This window comes from Crotalus tigris, unplaced genomic scaffold (assembly GCF_016545835.1).
Source record: "Crotalus tigris isolate CLP2741 ecotype Arizona unplaced genomic scaffold, ASM1654583v1 scf7180000018101.4720394464:4744507, whole genome shotgun sequence".
Lineage (NCBI taxonomy): Eukaryota > Metazoa > Chordata > Lepidosauria > Squamata > Viperidae > Crotalus > Crotalus tigris.
The window spans coordinates 2,467,328-2,487,249 of NW_024096823.1; the positions used below are offsets into that span (position 1 = coordinate 2,467,328).

Consider the following 19,922-nt stretch of genomic DNA (forward strand, 5'->3'; position numbering starts at 1 on the left):
CCCACAGATGGGGCTTTGCTTGTTTGTGCAGACCAGCTGCTGGCATGCCACGGCCTGGTACCAATCCCTGGACTGAGGGTTGGGGACCCCTGTTTTAGCAGTAAGAAAATAGGTAGAGGCGGAAGGAAACTACAGGAAGGTAACAAATGGAAATACTTATCATATAAGAGTGTGGAATAAAAATATTGTACAGAATCATGCCGTTTGCATGTATGAACACATATTAGTATCTATTCAGAATTCATAGACCCTACCTGAATATAAATAGTCCACATTTCTGAATCAACTAGAACATTTAAATACAGTTTTGAAGAGTCAGGTTTTAAAGCCCTCTTTTACCTTGGTGTTCTTCTAAATCCATGTCAAGCTGCCGAATTCCTTCATTGAGATGGTTGATCTTTTCTTTTATATCTGTTAGCCTAAAACAATGTGTAAAGTGCATGGTGATAACTATAAATATACAGCTTTAGACACCAGCTTTTTGCAAAAAACACTGAATAAATAGCTTTCTGACTAACAATAAAACAGCAATGTCTTTTTCTTCCAACATGTTTTTGCTTCTGAATATTCTTGAACTGAGTTTACACAATTTTACCTAAACGAGTTTAATTTTGTAAAGAATGAGGAACATAAGAATTTCTTATGTTAAACAATGGGTCCCCCTGCTGGTTAAAATATTTCATTACAATAATATTACAACAGAGTAATGCTTCTTTCTCTCACTTTCTCAAATTAAGTTTGATTTCAGAGAAAAATGTAAGTAAAACATTAATTAAAGTAACCTAGTTAACATATTTAAATTTAAATGTGATATTGTATTTAAATTTAAATGTAATATTGTATTTATACAATGCATTTTTTTGTTTATAGCTGTCTTAAATGCCAGGTATCATCTTTAAAATCTCTTCCCTTTAATTTTGAACAATATGAATAACCATATGATAATGAAGCATGTCTCATAAGCAATAAAAATGTCACAGGACAATATTTATTTTAGACCTTCCCCTGTTGCATTACTTATTACTGTTGTCTTATTACTATAGTATTACCTAGTTAAGGCATCAGATACTTTAATTCCAATTGCATTTTCACATATGATTCTTCAGAATATTTTAACAAGTAAGTGATAAAAATAACCCTGCTTCTTTTTACAGTTAATGGGTACAATACACATGGCTGGCAAATCTGGGTACAATACACATGGCTGATAAAAAATATGTGGATGTAAATTAAACTGATTTCATAGCAGACATAAAAACTGGAGGAGCAATATAGAAAAGCACTCACTGCCTCTCCATGCTTGCTATTTCTTGATTGTCTTCCTTCACCTTAAAAAGAGATGACATATTTCTTAGTGACACAAATAAATTACTGCTATGGAAAGAATGACAAGAATGCTGGCTTAACTGTAGAAACAGACTGATATTAATTGTATTCTCTAACAAAATACTTTCATCTTACCTTTCAGTATCACAAATATATGTATATTAGAAAAAGTGATAAGCAAGTAGTCTTTGATTTACACAGAGGTATTCAAACTTGGCCCTTTTATGACTTGTGGACTTCAACTCCCAGAATTCCTCAGCCAGGCACCTGGCTGAGGAATTCTGGGAGTTGAAGTCCACAAGTCATAAAAGTTTGAAGACCCCTGATTTATAACTACAATTGAGCCGGGAATTACATCCATAAGTTATTGTGGTCATAAGTCAAGGCACATCATGTGACTGGACCTACATTTTTTGTGACAGTGATTAAGTGAATGCAGTGGTCATTAAGTGAACATGGCAGTTGTTAAGTGAATCCATTTTCCCCAGTTGGAAAGTAAATGCTAGAAACTGGCAAAAAACATTGCAAATCAGTTATGTGACCATGGGATCTTGCAAATTGCTGTAAAGATAAACTGGTTGCCAACCGCCCAAAATGTATCACGTGATGGTGGGTGGGAATACAACTGTTGTAGCTTTGAAAATTGGTTGTAAGTAGCTCAGGGAGGTCCATCTTAACTTTGACTAGTTATTAAACAACAGGTTGTAAGTCAATGACTATAGGATTGTAAGTCTTACCAATAGGGCAAGAAATGTCTCCAAATTCTGCTAGAAATATGTCTGCTCAGATATTCACTGATGATGATGGTTTGGGATCCAATGGACACAGAACCAATCCCAGAATAGCACAAATGTCATTTGTGGAGATATCCTGTATGCATTTTAGATTTGTCAGCTACATTGCACTCGTGACTTATACTCAGCTAGTTTTTCATATCTACTGCTACTAAATCAGGTTTTCATAATATTTTACTTATACGCTTGGTGTTTTTCAGCCATCTGATTCATTTATTATCTTACAGGCTTAGTTCAGTATTTCAGTCTATCAGAGAAGGGAAAACAAATTGTGTAAAATAGAGATACTAATTTATTGCCTTCCCAATTCCTTTATGATATGTGAATACTAAGCCACAATCAACATGTCTCCTTCCAAACTGCACAAATAGAGTTCCTTTTACATAAGTGTGCTCTCACAGTTAGCTCTGTTGGTTAAGGTCATCAAGCTCCAATCATTACATTTGCTGGCCTAGAGTCATGATGGTATCCTGTGGAAGTGAAAGTAAGTGTGGCTTTTCTACATTAACACAATATGTAAGTCCCCAACCCCCGGTCCATGGACCAGTACCAGGCCGCGGCATGCCAGCAACTGGCCCACACAAACAAGTGACATGCAGGCAGCAGACAAAACCATGCACCCTCTGGTCCGCGGAAAAACCTCTCTCCATGGAACCAGTCCCTGGTGCCCAAAAGGTTGGGGACCTCTGCTCTAGCCGTTTATTTCTTCCTGTTAACTGAGCTTTACAAATATTACAAAGTAACCTTTTTTCAATATTTTTTTTATACCTGTTTTAATAGTCTTTCTCTTTCCTCCTGGGGAGAGCCCATGTTCTTGTCCTCTGCAATCATTTGGTCTCGATGTTCCTCAAGACCATGGAGCTTTTCGTACAGCTGTAAGGCCTCTTGTTTAATTTGGGAGTGGGTAATTTCCTAAAGATAGAATACACGCATACGGGTATTTTGCATTTTACACAACTGAAACAGAAAGTAAAGACCAGGGACAATGAATCAGTTTTGGCCCACAAGCCACATTATCTTGTGGATAAACAGCAACTAGAGCAGTGTTTCCCAAACTTGACAATTTTAAGGCATGTGGACTTCAACTCCCAGAATTCCCCAGCCAGCGTTGCTGGCTGTGGAATTCTGGGAGTTGAAGTCCTCATGCCTTAAAATTGTCAAGTTTGGGAAACACTGAACTAGAGAGTAGCATAGGAAGGTTCCTGCTAAAACTGAGTATTCTGCACATACGTTCATTATATATGTTCATTGATTCATATATTATCACTCCTAAATACTTCTAAACAGATAAAACAAAGCCATTCTCTATCTTTACATACAGAGATATACACTGCTAATTAACATCTCTATCCATTTGCTTATTTCACATCTATTTCTAAGCCTCCATAACCATTCTTAATTTAAGAACATATGCATTATCTAATTATATGTATACGATTGCTAATATGTGAAAATTCCAAGGTAATAAAAACAGCTGTCAAAAGTACTGTCTGGTGAGATTCTGAAACTAAGGAAGTTAAAGCATTATCAAAGTTATGACCTTTCAAGTACTACATAGTAACTTTCTAATAGAATATCAAATGGGAAAATTCATAGAACAGTTGATATATACATGTAAAAATTATGGGAGTGGTTAAACTGAGGAGAACAAGTATTTAGAAAGTAACACAGAAGCTCTGTTGGTTAGTATAAAGCATGTTATGTTACAGATACTGTGGTTTAACATTATATACTGAATAGTAAGAGCATACTTAAAAGTTCCCACTTTATAAATACTTTGCTTAACTTTTATTTATTGAATAAAACACAACTGCATGGGTTTACAAGCCCCAATGGCTAAATTCACTCATTATGCTATGTAATATGTGAATCTAGCTATATGGTTTACTGTAGTATGTTACATGACAGAGGAAGCAAATAGTGATCATTTTCCTTCAAGAAACAATATCCTTTCCAATATTTTATGTTAAAAATTGCTAAAAGAATCACTGAAAGTTGAGGATACTAATAGGATTAATAATGTAATACCATCTGCTTATCCCAGGTTCTTGGGAAGGACTTGACAGATAAATGAAAATGCAAAATCCATTCTAAATACCTTGCTGACTGTGTGACAAATCATAATAATACAACAGAATAGAAGAGAAAGAAATGGAGAAAATCAAAAAACACAAAGACCTCCAAGTAGAAGCGGAATGACTGTGGCAAAAGAAAGCAAGAATAATACAATAGTAATAGGCACTTTGGGTGCAATCCCTAAATGTCGGACATTTACAAAATCAACTTCAGCCAATGGCAAAAGGCAGCTTTTCTTGGAACAGCTTACATCTTGGGACAATACTTTAAAACCATCAAATAACAATATTCTTTTTTTTATCTACCTATCAACAAGCAATCAGGTGTTTAAACTTTGTTTATCCACTTATCTAACTCTTCCCAAGATGGATAAACAAAGCCAAATGAAGTTTAAATACCTAATTGCTTGTGAGATCACCCATTATAATATTAGATATGCAAATGAAGTAGTGGATTAGACTCAAGCATAATAAAAGCCCTGGATAGGAAAATCAGAAAAATAATGAGAATGAATCAGCCCTTCATTCACACAGTGATGTTTACAGGCTCTGTTACTCAAGGAAGATGGATGGGTTGGAATGCTGCAAGTACACCAGATGGAAGAAGAAAAAAGGAGACTGGAAGGATAATGAAGAAGATGCATCGAAGTTAATATATCAGGAAAACTTACTGAATATTGGAGAGACCAAACCAGCCTACAAGAAAGTCCAAAATGAAAATAGAAAAGAAATCTTGCAAAGTATTACATGGCCAATTCATTAAAAAAAAAAAAAAACCTAGCAGGCAAAGCAGATAACAACAAGATCTGGCAATGGCTAAGAGCAGAAAAACTAAAGAGACGGGCTAATTTTGGCTGCACAAGAACAAGCCTTAAAAATAAATGCATACAAAGACAGAATTGAGAAGACAGCAGCAGAGAGCAAATGCTGTCTCTGCAAAGAAACTGAAGAAACAGTGGACCGACCACCAGTTATCTGCTGTAAGAAGATTGAACAGACTGATTACGAACAGCATAACAAAGTAGCAACAAGGGTGCATTGGAAAAAGAGTAATGACATTTCATCTTGAGGTATTTGGTGAGATTACCATACTACTGGATAGGAGACTCCCTAGCAGGGGAAAAAAAAAAGGAGTGTGATCCACAGAGCAGAAAAAAGTTATCTACTTTTATTCTATACCACAGTGGCAACCATCAATTGATAATCAGTATCCTGAAGATAACAAACAGCTAAAATCATACTAGCCAGGGATTTTGACTTTATTTTTAATTGTATGTAAGACAGTTATTTATGAGTCATCTCTTTCAACCTTATCCTTCCATTATGTAATGAATTTGAGAATAGGAAAATACATACGGCTTCCAGAGCTTGTTCTTTCATATTCACAGCATCCATTTCTTGTTGTAAAGAGGCCAATTCCTAGGAGAGGAAGTAGGATTTTCATATAATAAAAATTGTTAAAAGAAATTTAGTGCTTGAAAGAAACTTTGAAAATTAAGGTTTCATGGATAGTCCAACCATGGCCATATCCTATATAAATGCACAGCTCTGGTCAAATTCAACCTCAAGGCATCCAATCTTATGCTTGGTAAATATGTTGCCCATTTCTTTGAAGAGTTTAATCATTGGGCTAATTTTATCACTACCGCATTTTCCCCAAAATAAGACCTATCCCGAAAATAAGCCCTAGCTTGATTTTTGGGGGTGGGCCTAATATAAGCCCTACCCAAAAAATAAGCCCTAGTTTTGGGGTGAGACGCACGCCTAAAAATCAAGCTAGAGTGGGGGTAGAGATGCCCCAAGCGTCCTGTACCCTAGCTTACCGTTGCAACCAGGCTTCTCATGAATCAACACCTGCCTTGCCTCACTGGCCCACATCTTCTGTGGTGCCCCCCCTGGCTTGCATTTCACCCTCAGAAGCCCTCAGGAAATGTCTTTGCAGTTGAGAATGGAGCTCCGGATTTCCCCCGGCCTGCATTTCACTGTCAGAGGCCTTCCGGAAAGGCCTCTGCACCTGAGACCCGAGCTACAGATTCAATCGGCTGGTAAGATGCAGGCAGGGGGCGCCGCACGGGTCAATCCAGAACTCTATTCTCAGCTGCAGAGGTATTTCCTTTGGCCACAGAAGAAATGGGCCGGCTGAGTAGGGCTGTTGGTCTCACCTCATGGTGAAAATACACCCCCTGAAAATAAGACCTGGTGCCTTTTTTGGAAGAAAAAAAATAAGATTGGGTCTTATTTTCGGGGAAACGCGGTAACATGATCATCATCATTCTTAGGTCCTCAGTTAGGATTTGAATTATTTAGTTGCCACCATTTCCAACTTACTCAAGCAAAATTAGATTACAGCTCATGTTTCAAAGTGTGACATAGTGTAAATTTTCTGGTGTTAAATATGTTTTCTCTTTTAAACCTTGGATTCATTATCTTGTTCTGAACAATTGATTTTTTTTTGAATAAGGTCAATTAAATCTTTCATTCCTTCATGGAGTTTTTCCTACAAAGACATGCTATACATCATACTAAACAATCCTGCATGCTTAATGTGCACATGACTCTTGCAATGAGTCCATTGTGAGGGACAGCTACCAAGCCACATACCCATGGCTTCTTTAAAATTAAGAAACCTTGCTTCTGGTAAGAAACTGGAGAATTAAAGCTATAATAAAGAAAAAGAGGTTGGTAGATTCTATAACATGATTTCTGTGGTAAAGAGTTAATCACACCCATTCAACCTTTAAGAGGTTAAAATATTAGATTTGGCTGGAACATATTACCCTTCATATGTTGACTGAAGCTTCTGGAATTTTTTTTTTCATTTCTTTGGTCTAAAATTATTCTGGCACATATAAAACTGTAATTTAGCGAAATATCAAAGACTACCTGCAAGAGCTTTTCATTTGCCATTTTCATTTCTATGTATTTGGTTTGATCTTCTTCCGACATATTTTTTATTATATTTTCTGCTGCTTGTTTTTCCTGCCGGATATCATCTTCCACAGCTTGAATTAGTTTTTCTTTGCTGCATCACACAAATAAATATTTTGTAAAACCCAATCCAACATTTTTTTGCATTATAATTATTTTTAAATTTAGAATACCAGTAAATTTTACACTAAAGAGAGTGAAAGCAAAAACAAAGTAAAGTCTTCCTTGAGCCGAACTGTAGTTCTACTAACTTCATGGATATATTCAGTGCTTTTTTTGTAAAAAAAAAAAAAAAAGGTGCCAGAACTCACACACGTCATACAACCTGCCTTGCCTACCCTATAAGGTTCCATCCCAAAAAGGTGCCGGAACTCCGTTCTGGGCGTTCTATGACAAAAAAAAGCCCTGGATATGCTCATATAGTTTTCTTAGGACACATAGAAATGCCATTGTCAACTATGGAGACTTTTTGGTTTCAAACTGTTTTTTAAAAAAAAAAAAATAACTTTTTTTTTAAAAACAGTATTATATCTATTTTTGGATTTTGTCTTTCCTACCACAAAAAATGACAGGAAATTAAAATTCAACAATGCAGTTGGAGGGTTCTCTTGGGACCACAAAAAAGAGTCATGAAAGTCACAATTTGCTTACGTTAACTAAAACCCTGAAACTGCTGAGGTGGATTGGGAAGAGGGCCTGACAGTTAAAGAAAGTATGACAGAAACAGTATTTCCTCACAATGTTCAGACTCCTATTATGCAGCTCAGTTAGTATTTGTTAGCTCTTTTTTTCCCTGACCTTTGATCTAAAATCAAGCATATGCCTGCTTCCTTTTAAAAACAAAATTTATAGATAGGCTATGCTGTGTGCCAGGACTGATGTTTATACTGCTAGTGGCAGTTACACCCCCCCCCCATTAAAAAAGGAACAACTCAACCTATCTAGCCTTAGCTCTTTGTATCCAATACAAACGTGTTTTATTGCAAACTCTAGATTTCTCCTCCCTTACCTTGCAATTTAATGTCATAAAACTGCACAGATCACACTCAAAAGTCTTCTCGATTGGTTGCAAGCCTCTAACTCATAGATGAACACAAAGAGTCAATCTTTTTCTAAAGGTGTCCTGCACTTTATTTTAAACTTCCTCCCTGCTAATTGGGTACAAAGGTTGTGACCAAGTGCAGAAACATTGCAACTTTCATCTCTTTTTTTTCAATCACAGGAAAATATGCAAGTACGATTTTCCGGAGAAAAATTAAGAAGGTATGATATATGCATATAAATCATAGTATACTTGTGTGATACCAAAATTTGCTTCATAATCCAAGAGTGTGGAATATATGTACTGTCTGGTTCTGATTTTCTTAAGAAATTCAGAAAAGATTCTGAACGATTTATGTTTTGTGAGAAGTCATATTTAACTCTACTGCTACCTTGAAGCTGTACTTTGTTTTTAAACAACCTAAAAGTAACAAAGATTGTTTTGGCAATAAAGGAAACCTTGAGAAATAGCATATACTTGATTTTTTTAAAAAAAAAAATATGGCTGAAGATAAGATTGAGAGATGCTTTCACCACGAAACTTCATCGCAACCTTGGTTTTGTTTCTCTGGCTATTGCACTGTATCAAATAAACATCTTATTATCTGTATTTTTTTTATCAATCCTTGAGAGATTTATGCAGTTTTCTTTGTAAAGCATGGTCACATAAATGGCATCACGACAATGAGATATGACTCTCTGCTTTGTGCTGCCCTTTAAAGTGGAACCATTTTAGAGCTCAGCTGGGAGCAAGAAGCAAAGCTCTCAGGAAGGTTTAAATCTGCTCTTACATTATTGAAGTTGCAGTTAGAAAATATTTGTAACTTTTTGTACTTTATAAATATCTACAACAATATTATTTAGCTGAAGCAATGCATTTTTTCTGAAGCGAAGAGCTCGTACTTTTAGCAAGTGTACTTGGCATGTAAAAAAAATAATTGTTGTTTGGTTGCAACCTAGAGAGGCTTTAGAGAGAAAATCATATCTACTTTGAAACATGGTGGGGACACGTTTTACAGCTTTTCCCCTACCTAGTCACATTTTCTATAAGAAAACCACTCTGAAATTGGAGAGAGAACCAGATGACTTAGAAAGTTCTACATTATTGAGAAATAAAGACCCACATATGTATTCTGCATGGGGTTGATTTGTCAATCACCTTTGCAAGTTTCCATATATTATTATTCCAAACAAAAAAGCAGAATTTTGAAATACGGGAGTATGAAGGATTACTGTCTCTCTCTGGGTATGTCTGTGTTTTTGCCTACATCATGCACAGTCATCTTTTAGAAAATCAGAATAAAAGTTTCTTCCATACACAGGTCATTAGATGGGGTGAATTTAGGGGTGAAAAACAATATTACTTCAATTTCAATATTTTAATTCAGCTCCAAGGATTCTATTCATTTATTTTGCTCTGCAATTGACTTTGATGCATTTTATGGCCACAAATCATGAGCCAAAGAAGAACAAATAATAGCGCCTTAGTTCCCTGTGTTAAATCCTCAGTTTTTGTTACTGTTTGAATTGTATCAAAAATTAACAGATTTTGAATATGAAGCTTGCTTGGCTCCTGATACTGGTTGCAGTTCTTTTTCTTCATCCAGTCAGTACCGAATGCAGTGATACTTCTCAAACTGTAAGTTTTGGAACTAAATCATTATCATTATCATTCTTTAGCCACTTGTTAAAGAAGCTGTTAGTTCCCAATTTCTAATTAGATGAGAATGAGACTTAGATCCAATAATAAAGCTTTAACGATGCTATGCAGTTTCTTTTAAAATATGTTTTAGAACATGTATAAACTTGTGATATTTATAAAATATAATGATCACATATTTCTATTAATACTATCAGTTATTCCACTGCTCTTGCACATATATATGTCCAGAGCATGTCACACATTCCATACCAAAAATAAGGAATGCTTCTTCAGAATGCTAAGACTAAAACCCCGTTAAAGAATATTTATTCTTAAACAGATTAGAGATTCAATATAGCACTGTACATTTTTTTTAATATTCAGATTCAATTCCTTCAAGTATCATGCTCTGCTGCATACACGTTATCCATTACAAACCACAATGATGTAATAAACACATCTGGGTTATGATGCATTTATTGCAGAAGATGCTATTATAGACAGCATTTGACCTATGCCAAAAAGCAAAGAAGCATCCCTATAGTTTATGTAATTTGCAATAGTTGCATCATGATGTCTGATGCAAATATTTAAATATGTAAAATTGTCACATTATTGGTATGATGTATATGTTAACATGTGGTGTCACGTGCATCCTTTGGCAGCTCTAGAGATGGTTAGTATGAAACAGCCCCTTATGCCAAAAGATAATTTTCAGTCTAGGTTACATGGAAATGTCACATACGTCGTGCTTCCTACTCCATTACAGAAAGCTTCTTAAGTCTGTTTCAGACTTGAAGTATTGAAATTTAAAGTATCCAGAATCAATATTCATGACCAACTTCTTTCTTGTACACAGTACACTTGGAATGAAAATATTCCTAACTAGAAGCAGCATACAGATATCATTGTTTTGTTTCTGATTTGGGTAATGTTTATTTTGCTGTTCTCTGCTGCTACTTTTCTACATCTTATGGGATTTGGCTGTCACATTTCTCTTTATTTTATTATCTAAACTACATGAATTTCTGTTTGAACTGACAGTCATTTTTTAAACAACAAAGAGTATACAGATTTGTAAAAGATTTTTGTAAATAATTTCTTATGATATTTTCATAACTGTTTTCTCTCTCTGTTTAACAGGTAAACTGTCAGGAAGTGGCAAAAAACCATTCTTCTGTTCCTTCTAGACTAAACAAAGACATTTCTGTGTTATATCTTAGTTGCAACCATATTACTTTAAACAAGGATGACAAAGAAATACTTTGCCAGTACAATAATCTCACAGAACTGTATTTGAACAACAACTCTATTGTTGTTGTTTCTAATTACAGCTTTGAAAAGCTTTTACAATTAAAAATTCTTGATGTCAGTAATAATGATATCAAAACAGTTGAAAAAGCAGCATTTGCTGGTTTAAATGAATTGCAGATTCTGAATCTACAAAATAACAAAATTACACAATTAAATTCTGATATATTTGCAGCGCTAAACAAGCTGAAAGCCATAAACTTACAAAACAATGTTTTAAAATATTTTGATGTTAAGGGAACATTTCATTCAATATGTATTAAATTAAATGGAAATAGGTGGACGTGTTCATGTGATCTTCTTAGTTTACAGCATTGGCTGAATAACTCTACTGTGATAATGGGTAGGTCAAGATATATTTAGTCTTGATTATTTTTCCATTTCTAAAAGTAATTTCAGAATTGCTTTCTGAAATTCCTAATTTGGGAGCCAAAAACCGTAAAAGAAAACTGTATATCGGAATAACCTAAGAGACTTGGCTTATGTACAACATTAATATGATTTCCAAACAATTGTATTATAAAATCGGCTTATATAACCGAGTTTGTTTTTAATCATGAAGTAATTTATACACAATGCTAGTATACTTGAACATGAAACTACATATTGACAAGGTTCTTTGCCTAATGCTGCAGGATCTGGTCTGGCCTTATTCCAATCACATATGAAGCATGGTTTATTAAACTAGTTAACATCTCCATTTGAAACTAAATATAGTCCTCATATTTTAAAGTATTCAAAATAGCAAATTCAAAAATTATCTGTTTAATCAAGTGGGTTAGAAAAAAGATTTGCACACTGAACCAGAAATGTATTCAGAATAATGTATTTCAGTAAAAAACTTTTCATACTTCATCTAGGACTATCTACTAGATCTGAGCTGAAAAAAATCAAAGGGACCATTAGATGATAGCATACAGAGAACTTTAATTGCTGTCATCTGATAGTTGTTCAGAGTTTTCCAACTCAGATCTGGTAATCCTACATTTAGGTATCTGCTTATACAGTAAGTGAGTCACTATGAGTTCTAAAGAATATCCTTCTAGGAGAGCAATTAAGGCAATTTAAACAGATAACTAACACAATAATATATATAATTCTGTTTTATAACGATATAATTAAAACATATTCATACAATTTTTACTCAGAATTTGTTTTCCTTGGATGTCTAGTTTTTGGGATAAGCATTACTAGAATTGATTTTCGATTTTAACATCTTTTGGATGACTATCTGATGAAATATTCCATTACTGAGCCCAACAGTATTGGAATACATCTTTGCTTTGAATGAGCTATTTACTAATCTTGGCACCAAGAAAGTGACATTTCACTACGAAATTCTTTTGATACATGCAGACCAGTTGTTAATGCATAAGATCAGTAAACCTGGACAGCGTTTCTTGAAGTTCTCAAATGAAGTTTGCTTTCTGTGCATTTTTATTGATATGTTTAGCTGGTTAACTGTCCTTAGAAGACTGTTGGTTTTGTTTGTTTGTTCTGCTGGCTTTCTTTTCTGTTAGATTAAAATGAATATAAATTCATTTAGGCTTATTATGTTAGATACTATTTCTTTTGCTTCACCCTATTGTGCTACCTCATCTTTTTTTTAATTTATAAACTTATAAAAAATTAATTTTAAATTTATATTTTTACTATAAAAAGTTTAGCTTTGTATTAGAGTGCAGGCCAAACATTTTAACACTGATACTGGTTATATTTACAGAAAATGAGAACAGTACTATATGCCCTATTCCAGTTACTCTGAAAAACTATCCTATCAAGACAACAAATATATTAAATTGTAAACAAATTGGAACATCTGGAACTCTGTCACCTTTTCCTTTTATTAGTAATATTGATGGCACAACATATAATTATACAAATGAATCAGCATATTCAGGTACACTTCTGTTTAAATAAACAATTAAGGGTATATATGGGGGTATATTGTTTCAGAAAAAAATGTCAAAATGATATAATTCACTTATATGGATTTTGAAGCACTGAATAGGTCTGCTAGCTAGAAGAAAAAAGAATGTACATAGTCCTGAGTACTTATCAATATTTGTTGAGTAAATCAACTTAAGATTTGTTTAAATACTCCACTGACTGTTCTACATTCACACAAATTAAAACCTTTATAACATATTGCATTGCATTTAAGAATAGCTTTTGTCAAAGTTGCCCTCAAATGCCTGCAATATTCTATCTGAATCTTGGCACATTCATAGAAATCTACTAGATAGAATATATGAAGCTTCATGCCACCTAATTGAGACAAAGAGCAGCTTCTATCAAACTAAAAAGTTGCCATTCAGATGCATACATGCATAATGCAGGGTTGAATTCTGTTTTGTTTTGTTTTTTTACCTGTAGAGGACTGATAGCTGCCTTTTTCTCTCATGTGTCTGGAATAGCCAACTACACACTAATTTCATAAACAGCTGTTTTACTCCCAACCTTCCCTCTTCCTAACTTGATGATTTCAGTCATTCGTTACATTTTAAACCAGGAAATATACTGAAATAATTTTATGAACACCACCTAACCGAAGCAATCTTTTCCCTAGCAGAACATAACTGAACATGCTAAATTGCAAAGTGGCCTGAGAATCTTCACATGCATATTGTTAAACTATAGTTAACCAGATAATCTGGATAGTTCAATATTCCAATTATTTGTTGTATGTCCGTTTAAGCATAAAGTTTTGGCTTATCTGATATGGCAACAATTTCCTCTCATGAAAATCAAATAGATCCCAGCTGAACTTGTAGGATTGGCACTATACTAGGGCAAACTAGGTGGGCCATTAGTCTTGAATAAATTAGACCATAACTTGGGCAGGTACCAGAGTTCCATACAGAAAGTCAAGATTATTCATTGATTTATTTATTAATTCAGCTGAAATTCCATAGTATGATATTCACCTAAAATTACTTTAAAAGTTTACAGCATTTATCATTATCTTTTTCTTAAAAAGGTCAATAGTTAAATAACCTAAAGCCTATATTTCTCCTAAGGAAGAGGTCAGTTTGCTTAATTAGATCAATAGACATTAATAAATGTCCTCTGGAAATCAAGCATTTTCTCAGAAAGTTGTGTAGAAAAGACAGTTATGGAGGATGACTATACATTATAATATTTTATTATTTATATAAACATATATGTATATATTTATACAAATAAATATTTTATTTCAACATGCAGGTATTCAGCCCATTGGCAAAAGCTGGACTTTTTTGATGGGTGTCCTAGTAGTTATCCTCAGTACTACAACACTGATTATTATTGCTATCAAGTTTCCAACGTGGTATCGTTATTTAAAAAGCTATAATCACAGACGTCTCCAAGAAAAAGAGGAATCTGAGATGTTTGAAGAAACATTCACACCTCAATTATGCATGCCCCCACAAGCATCTGAGCCTAATGAAGAGTCTATAGTTGTTTTTGAACAATTCCATCCGTATGTTCCAGAAGATGATGGATTTATTGAAGACAAATATATTGATCCATAAATGTTCACCATATTGTAGACTGAAACTATTTCTGTTATTAGCACAAAGTTGTGCCATTTGTTGTCCTATACATAGGACAAAAATATACACACAATCTGTGTTGTTTGTCATTAGTCAATTTCATGTGATCTAAACTTATTAAGAAAAACATTACAACTCTGATTTAACAGATATTGATATGATGGATTTCTAATGCAATGAATTAAATTTCTGTGGTAATTTATGGCATTTGTTTTATGATGTGTATGTTATCTGTATTTATGTACATAATTAATCTCTGAGAGAATGGGCCTTTAAGAAATAGGAAATATAAATAAAAAATTGTGTAAATAGGAATGCATGCAACAATACAATACAAAAATGTGGTTGTGATCATGGATTACTGCTTTTGTCAATCTGCTCTGCCCTATACCTCTCCCTTCAGAGGCCACTGACTGCACTAACGTCCGTGAGAGAAATTACCCCACACTTAATAAGAGCTGCTTTACAATATTTATGCCAATTCTCGTGACTACTATTGTTTTTTAGTATGGTAAATATATCAATTGTGAAAGGCTTCTTCAAATGATTGAGAACAAACACTGGACAAACTTGAATGTATATGAAAATTCCATCCTACAATTATTATTTTTTAAAAAAATTGAATTTAGATACTTACCTCTGTCTTTCTGTAAATATAATGTCTATGCTCTGAGCTTCACAGTCATTTTGAGCTTTTAACTATTAAAAAAGACAAAATCATTGACAACATCACCATATGTGTAATAAATAACACCTATACTGTAATGAAACATTAGTCTTATGCTTACCAGGTTATAGTCACTCATTACTTCCTCCATATCAGTATTTGTGTTAAGTTTATCTACCAACTAAATCAACAAGAAAGGTTAATTAATTCTTCGTGTAATCTCATATAGTTTGCATAGTTACTGTCAAATCTGCATTGGTTTGAACTATATTAGAGAAACAATAGTTGAAAAGTTATTTACAAACACAATTCAAAATTGTGTCCAATTTTGATACTGCATAATCTAAATATTAAAAGTTATCTGTGAAACAATAACGTACCATATTGTAGTCTGCCAACTGTCCTTGAAATTCTTTGATTTCACTAGCTAAAGATTCTGCTCTAAGAGCACAAGAAAACACAAGATTATTACAAAGCCCAGCAATGAATGGAATCTAAAACAAGCTCAGCTCTACACTTCCAACCCAAAAGTTACTCATAAATATGAATCTATTAAGAACAAGCGTATCTATAGATTTTGATGTGCAGTTTAGCTTACCTTTTTTCATAGGACAGATAGACAGAATTCTCCTGGTTATACATATCAATTTCTTTCTGAAGCTTATTGATTTCTAAAGTAAGCTCATTAATTTTGCCTCTATAAGAAAAGAAATAGGTGATCACGTTAACATGTATACTTTAATTTTTGTTATTACTGAAATTTCATATAAAGTTGAGGTGGTACTTGAGAGAACCAAATGTACTACAAATACTTCATTTTTTTCATTTGACAATAAAGGACTAAGTCAGACATAACAAACTGCCGGCCCGCAGCTGAAACCGTGCCCACCCATTGCCGGCAATGGGGAAAAAGTCATGATACGTCACGCGACATCATATGACGTCGCGAGTTTGATATGTTTGGGCTAAGTAGAACATGCACTAAATTGGATTTGTTCAAGGACCTGCAGTCCTGATTTTAATTTTAAAATAGTTAGTATGTTTAATAGATGCCTTTTAAAATTTCCACATGAGTGTTCTAAAATATGAATTTAATATATAAGAGGATATGTTTATCACTGATCAATTTGACAATACTGTATTATTTTAGGGACAGCTAGTTTTTCCTAGGGTAAGAAATACTACAGGTTTTGCATAGATTTGTTTACAAAAAGGAATGTTTTTATAGTTACCAATCTGCCATTAAAATCATAGAATGAAAATTCTTAATTAGACATAGTTAAGGGTGTTTAATTAGACTACCTCTGCTACCAAGAGCATATGGACAGATGGAAGAAATATGAGTCAAATTTATACATACTGTGAAGTTAAAATGTAGGTTTCTTCACTTCTCTTTTATCTGTGAATTCATTCAATGACTTAGGATTATGTGAAAACAAGATATTGTTTTCCAAACTATGGTTAAACAGATCCAGCTTAGCTACAATCTTATTTTATGACAAAGTTTGGGAGTTTCATGTGATCATGTGACATGCAAACAAAACCAAAAAATCTGGCTAATCATACCATATTACCTTTGCCTATTTTATTCTCTTAGGCTTACTGTATTATCTGAGCCAAAAATAGTTTATCTATTTTGGGTTTGTGGAAAAGCAAATCCTGAAAGCAACATTTTTTACAAGTTACATACACATTAAACTCATTATATTCAAAAGTTTTGGCCTACCATAAGCATACATAACCATGGAAAAGAAATACAAAGATGCCTTGAAAAAAGTAGCTCAAAAACATGCAAAGTGTGGAGTCTGGCCACCTCATACTTATATAGTAAGGGAGTGATGGCAATTTAAAATAAGCTAAAGAACTAGGTTTAGCCAATGGAAGGAAATGGAAGGCAAAGCATACAATACAGAAAAATAGAAAAGAAAGTATAATTGCTACTTGGATGGTAAGAATAGCTGGATGGTAAGAATCTCTTTTATTTCATGAAGAAATGAAATACTGAGAACGTATTATGACCCTACACCCTCCTCATTAAATATCTTGTTTGATACTATATTTTTTTCAAATATGGACTACTATACAACATTTGAACTAACCTTATCCCGTCTTACTAGTGACAAATTCTTCCACATACCTCAGCACTCCAAGGTAATAGGATTTATCCATAATTTGTCTTTGTGGACCTAAGGAAAAATATATTATTCTGATATGACAAAAAGAGTTATTTAATTAAAAATAGTGAAATGATTCTTGCAAAACCACACTGTCACATAGAGAAGATATCTATTCACTAACTTTTTTCTAAAAGTTCAATGATAATATATTATTTATACATTTAGAAAACTCTAGGCCCTGGATAAATTTAGTCTGCTCTGACTATCAGGCTCAATCTAGCATTAAACATACTGCTTATTCTATATTATAATGATACATTATTTTAGTCTTTGTTATGGTCAACTAAATACATCATACACTGCCGCTGGGTCCCCATTGCTAGCCTACAGCAGCTCATCTGCTGCTGCTGGCCTATCACTGCTGGCTCACCCCAGCCGGCTCGCCCCAAGTGACTCACTCTGGATGACTCATCCCATGGGACAACTTGCTGCAAGTGAGACAACTGTACTGGGGCGCCAGTGTTCCATCACGGGTCTGGCTTTCCCCTCTGCCTCTTTCTCGTCCTTGCGAGGTGAGTCATCCCACAGTGAGTTGCTCAGGTGAGATAGCCAGGTGAGCCAGTGGTGGCAAGCCAGTGGCGGTGACCCAGCGGGGGGAAATTGTTCCATTCTGTCCTCTGGATCAGCAGTTGTGTATAAACATTCATAATAGTGAAAGAACCCAATCTTGTGATTAAGAATTACAAAAAGACTAGCCTCCCAGAAGGGGCCAATGAAACAAGGGGATGGGCTTTCTTCCAGAGGAATGGTATTAAATAAGGTCTGTTTATATGGTCTCTGTAAGTGGCAGCCTCTTATTGAGGGAACATGTGGCAAGTCTAGCATATTAGATCTAATTAGCGGGCAGATGTTACAGAGGGAATGTGTTCCAGGAGTACCTAGACCTCAAATCCTGAAGAACTATAACAATGACAACCAGCACCTTATATTGTACCCAATGTAAAGTTGTTGGAGTAAAATTGGACCTAATGGAACAGAATCTATATTCCTATTAGATTAGATATTGTTGTATATTGTGTTAATTATTTAATCTTTTAATTTTCATTTGTTTTTAACCTTGTAATGGTTTTAACTTTTGAATGTTAATAAAAAGATAAATGAGGTTAATGTTCTTGTACATATGTCAAAATACCTTTCATTCCTGTTTTCATTCCACTTAATCCTTGTTGTGTCACTGGACGGTCTGCAACTTTAATCTGAGAGGACAAAACCACACCAGTTCCTATCGATCCACCACGTGTACCAGGCCTGGATGTACCTGGGGGAATCTGATACAGAGATCAAAATCAATAGGAAAACATAATTAAAATAGCACTCTCAAAGAACAGGATAGTCAGTTTGTTCCGATTTGTAATCTATGAATAAATAGGCTAAGGTACTGAAATTTAAAAAATCATAGCTACTAATGTTATATATAAAACAGATTCTTTAAAGGAAGAGCAGTTATAGAAAGGCAGAGATTGTGTAAATGCAAAACATGTATATTAGCTTTTATACTGTGGGAAATAGCTAGTGATATGATATGGGGAAAGAAGTAGTGAATTGAAAAGAATTTAAGATCCTATTGCTCATATGATTAAATGATTTCGTCTAAAATCTCTTCAAGATAATGTGTTAACTCACTAAGCTAAGCCATTTGTTTGTTAAACTATGGTTACTGAATACATCCTAATTTGTAGACCCTGGTTCACAAACCATACTGGCAGGATTCACATAACACCCAACCAAAGACAAAAAGCACATTTATTCCTTACAATTGCCAAGGTACTGTTTTAGACCTTTATGCATACAGAATAGAGTACTATGCTAATTGGAGTTAAAAAAGGGATAGTGGTGGCCAAAGAAAAGTGTGACATCAGAAAAGTCAAGCTATAGCTCACCTAAACCTAATCAGGTTAGGAAAATTCCCATGATATTGGCACACAATTAGCTACAGGGAGTATATTTCAAAGTAATCTCCTTGATACAAAGAAAACATATAGAACTGTCTTAATATCATTTGCCTACCAAAACATATCGGTGCCTACCATATATCTAAATTGGAAAGTGTAAACTCTGATTCCTTGGTTTTTGAATAAATTAATATTAACTTACCCCTGCACCAAGTAATGCTGCAGATGGAGGTCGTAATGAGGATGAAGGTGGCCGGACACCCAGGCCTATTCGTGAAGAAGGACGTGCTGTAGGAGGTTTATGATTACTTGCCATTTCTGCTCTTTTCTTCTAATTTCTTTCTAGAAAAAGACAGTAACATTTTATCCAAAATCCTCCTTAAGGAATAGATAATTCTGATCTACCCAATAAGCCAATTATTTTTAAGAAAATAATAAAATGCTCTTCATATTTTAAGTTAGAATCACAAATCTTGACAAAGTGTGTATGTGCAATAAGGGAGCAATCTTTAGGAAAAGAAATAGTTTGTCTC

At 34.2% G+C, this 19,922-nt stretch overlaps 2 protein-coding genes across 7 annotated transcripts in view; one reads left to right on the forward strand and one right to left on the reverse strand.

Annotated features, from left to right (window-relative positions):
- Positions 1 to 19,922, reverse strand: part of IFT74 (intraflagellar transport 74) — a 44,646-nt gene that overhangs the window by 21,506 nt on the left and 3,218 nt on the right. For 5 of the 6 annotated variants that reach the window (XM_039347822.1, XM_039347823.1, XM_039347825.1 and 2 more), the window contains exons 2-13: positions 19,592 to 19,731; positions 18,630 to 18,765; positions 17,458 to 17,506; positions 15,919 to 16,017; positions 15,701 to 15,761; positions 15,442 to 15,501; positions 15,291 to 15,352; positions 7,079 to 7,217; positions 5,552 to 5,614; positions 2,889 to 3,032; positions 1,288 to 1,328; positions 340 to 419 (exon numbers count right to left, since the gene is read on the reverse strand). In XM_039347822.1, the coding sequence (XP_039203756.1) occupies positions 340 to 419; positions 1,288 to 1,328; positions 2,889 to 3,032; positions 5,552 to 5,614; positions 7,079 to 7,217; positions 15,291 to 15,352; positions 15,442 to 15,501; positions 15,701 to 15,761; positions 15,919 to 16,017; positions 17,458 to 17,506; positions 18,630 to 18,765; positions 19,592 to 19,705 (1,048 nt within the window). In that variant the 5' untranslated portion in view covers positions 19,706 to 19,731. The remainder of the gene's footprint in view (positions 1 to 339; positions 420 to 1,287; positions 1,329 to 2,888; positions 3,033 to 5,551; positions 5,615 to 7,078; positions 7,218 to 15,290; positions 15,353 to 15,441; positions 15,502 to 15,700; positions 15,762 to 15,918; positions 16,018 to 17,457; positions 17,507 to 18,629; positions 18,766 to 19,591; positions 19,732 to 19,922) is intronic. The other variant, XM_039347821.1, reaches the window with a different exon arrangement.
- LRRC19 (leucine rich repeat containing 19) lies at positions 8,090 to 15,011 on the forward strand. The gene is made up of 5 exons (XM_039347826.1): positions 8,090 to 8,386; positions 9,711 to 9,803; positions 10,950 to 11,460; positions 12,841 to 13,017; positions 14,325 to 15,011. Exons 2-5 carry the CDS (start codon positions 9,720 to 9,722, stop codon positions 14,630 to 14,632), a joined length of 1,080 nt encoding a protein of 359 aa, XP_039203760.1. The 5' UTR covers positions 8,090 to 8,386; positions 9,711 to 9,719; the 3' UTR covers positions 14,633 to 15,011.

Bases quoted from the DNA above. Each gene is read 5' to 3' on its own strand.
- LRRC19 (XM_039347826.1), top strand. From the start codon at position 9,720: ATGAAGCTTGCTTGGCTCCTGATACTGGTTGCAGTTCTTTTTCTTCAT. The intron at 9,804-10,949 runs GTAAGTTTTGGA...TCTGTTTAACAG, and splicing joins GCAGTGATACTTCTCAAACT to GTAAACTGTCAGGAAGTGGC. The intron at 13,018-14,324 runs GTACACTTCTGT...TTCAACATGCAG, and splicing joins AAATGAATCAGCATATTCAG to GTATTCAGCCCATTGGCAAA.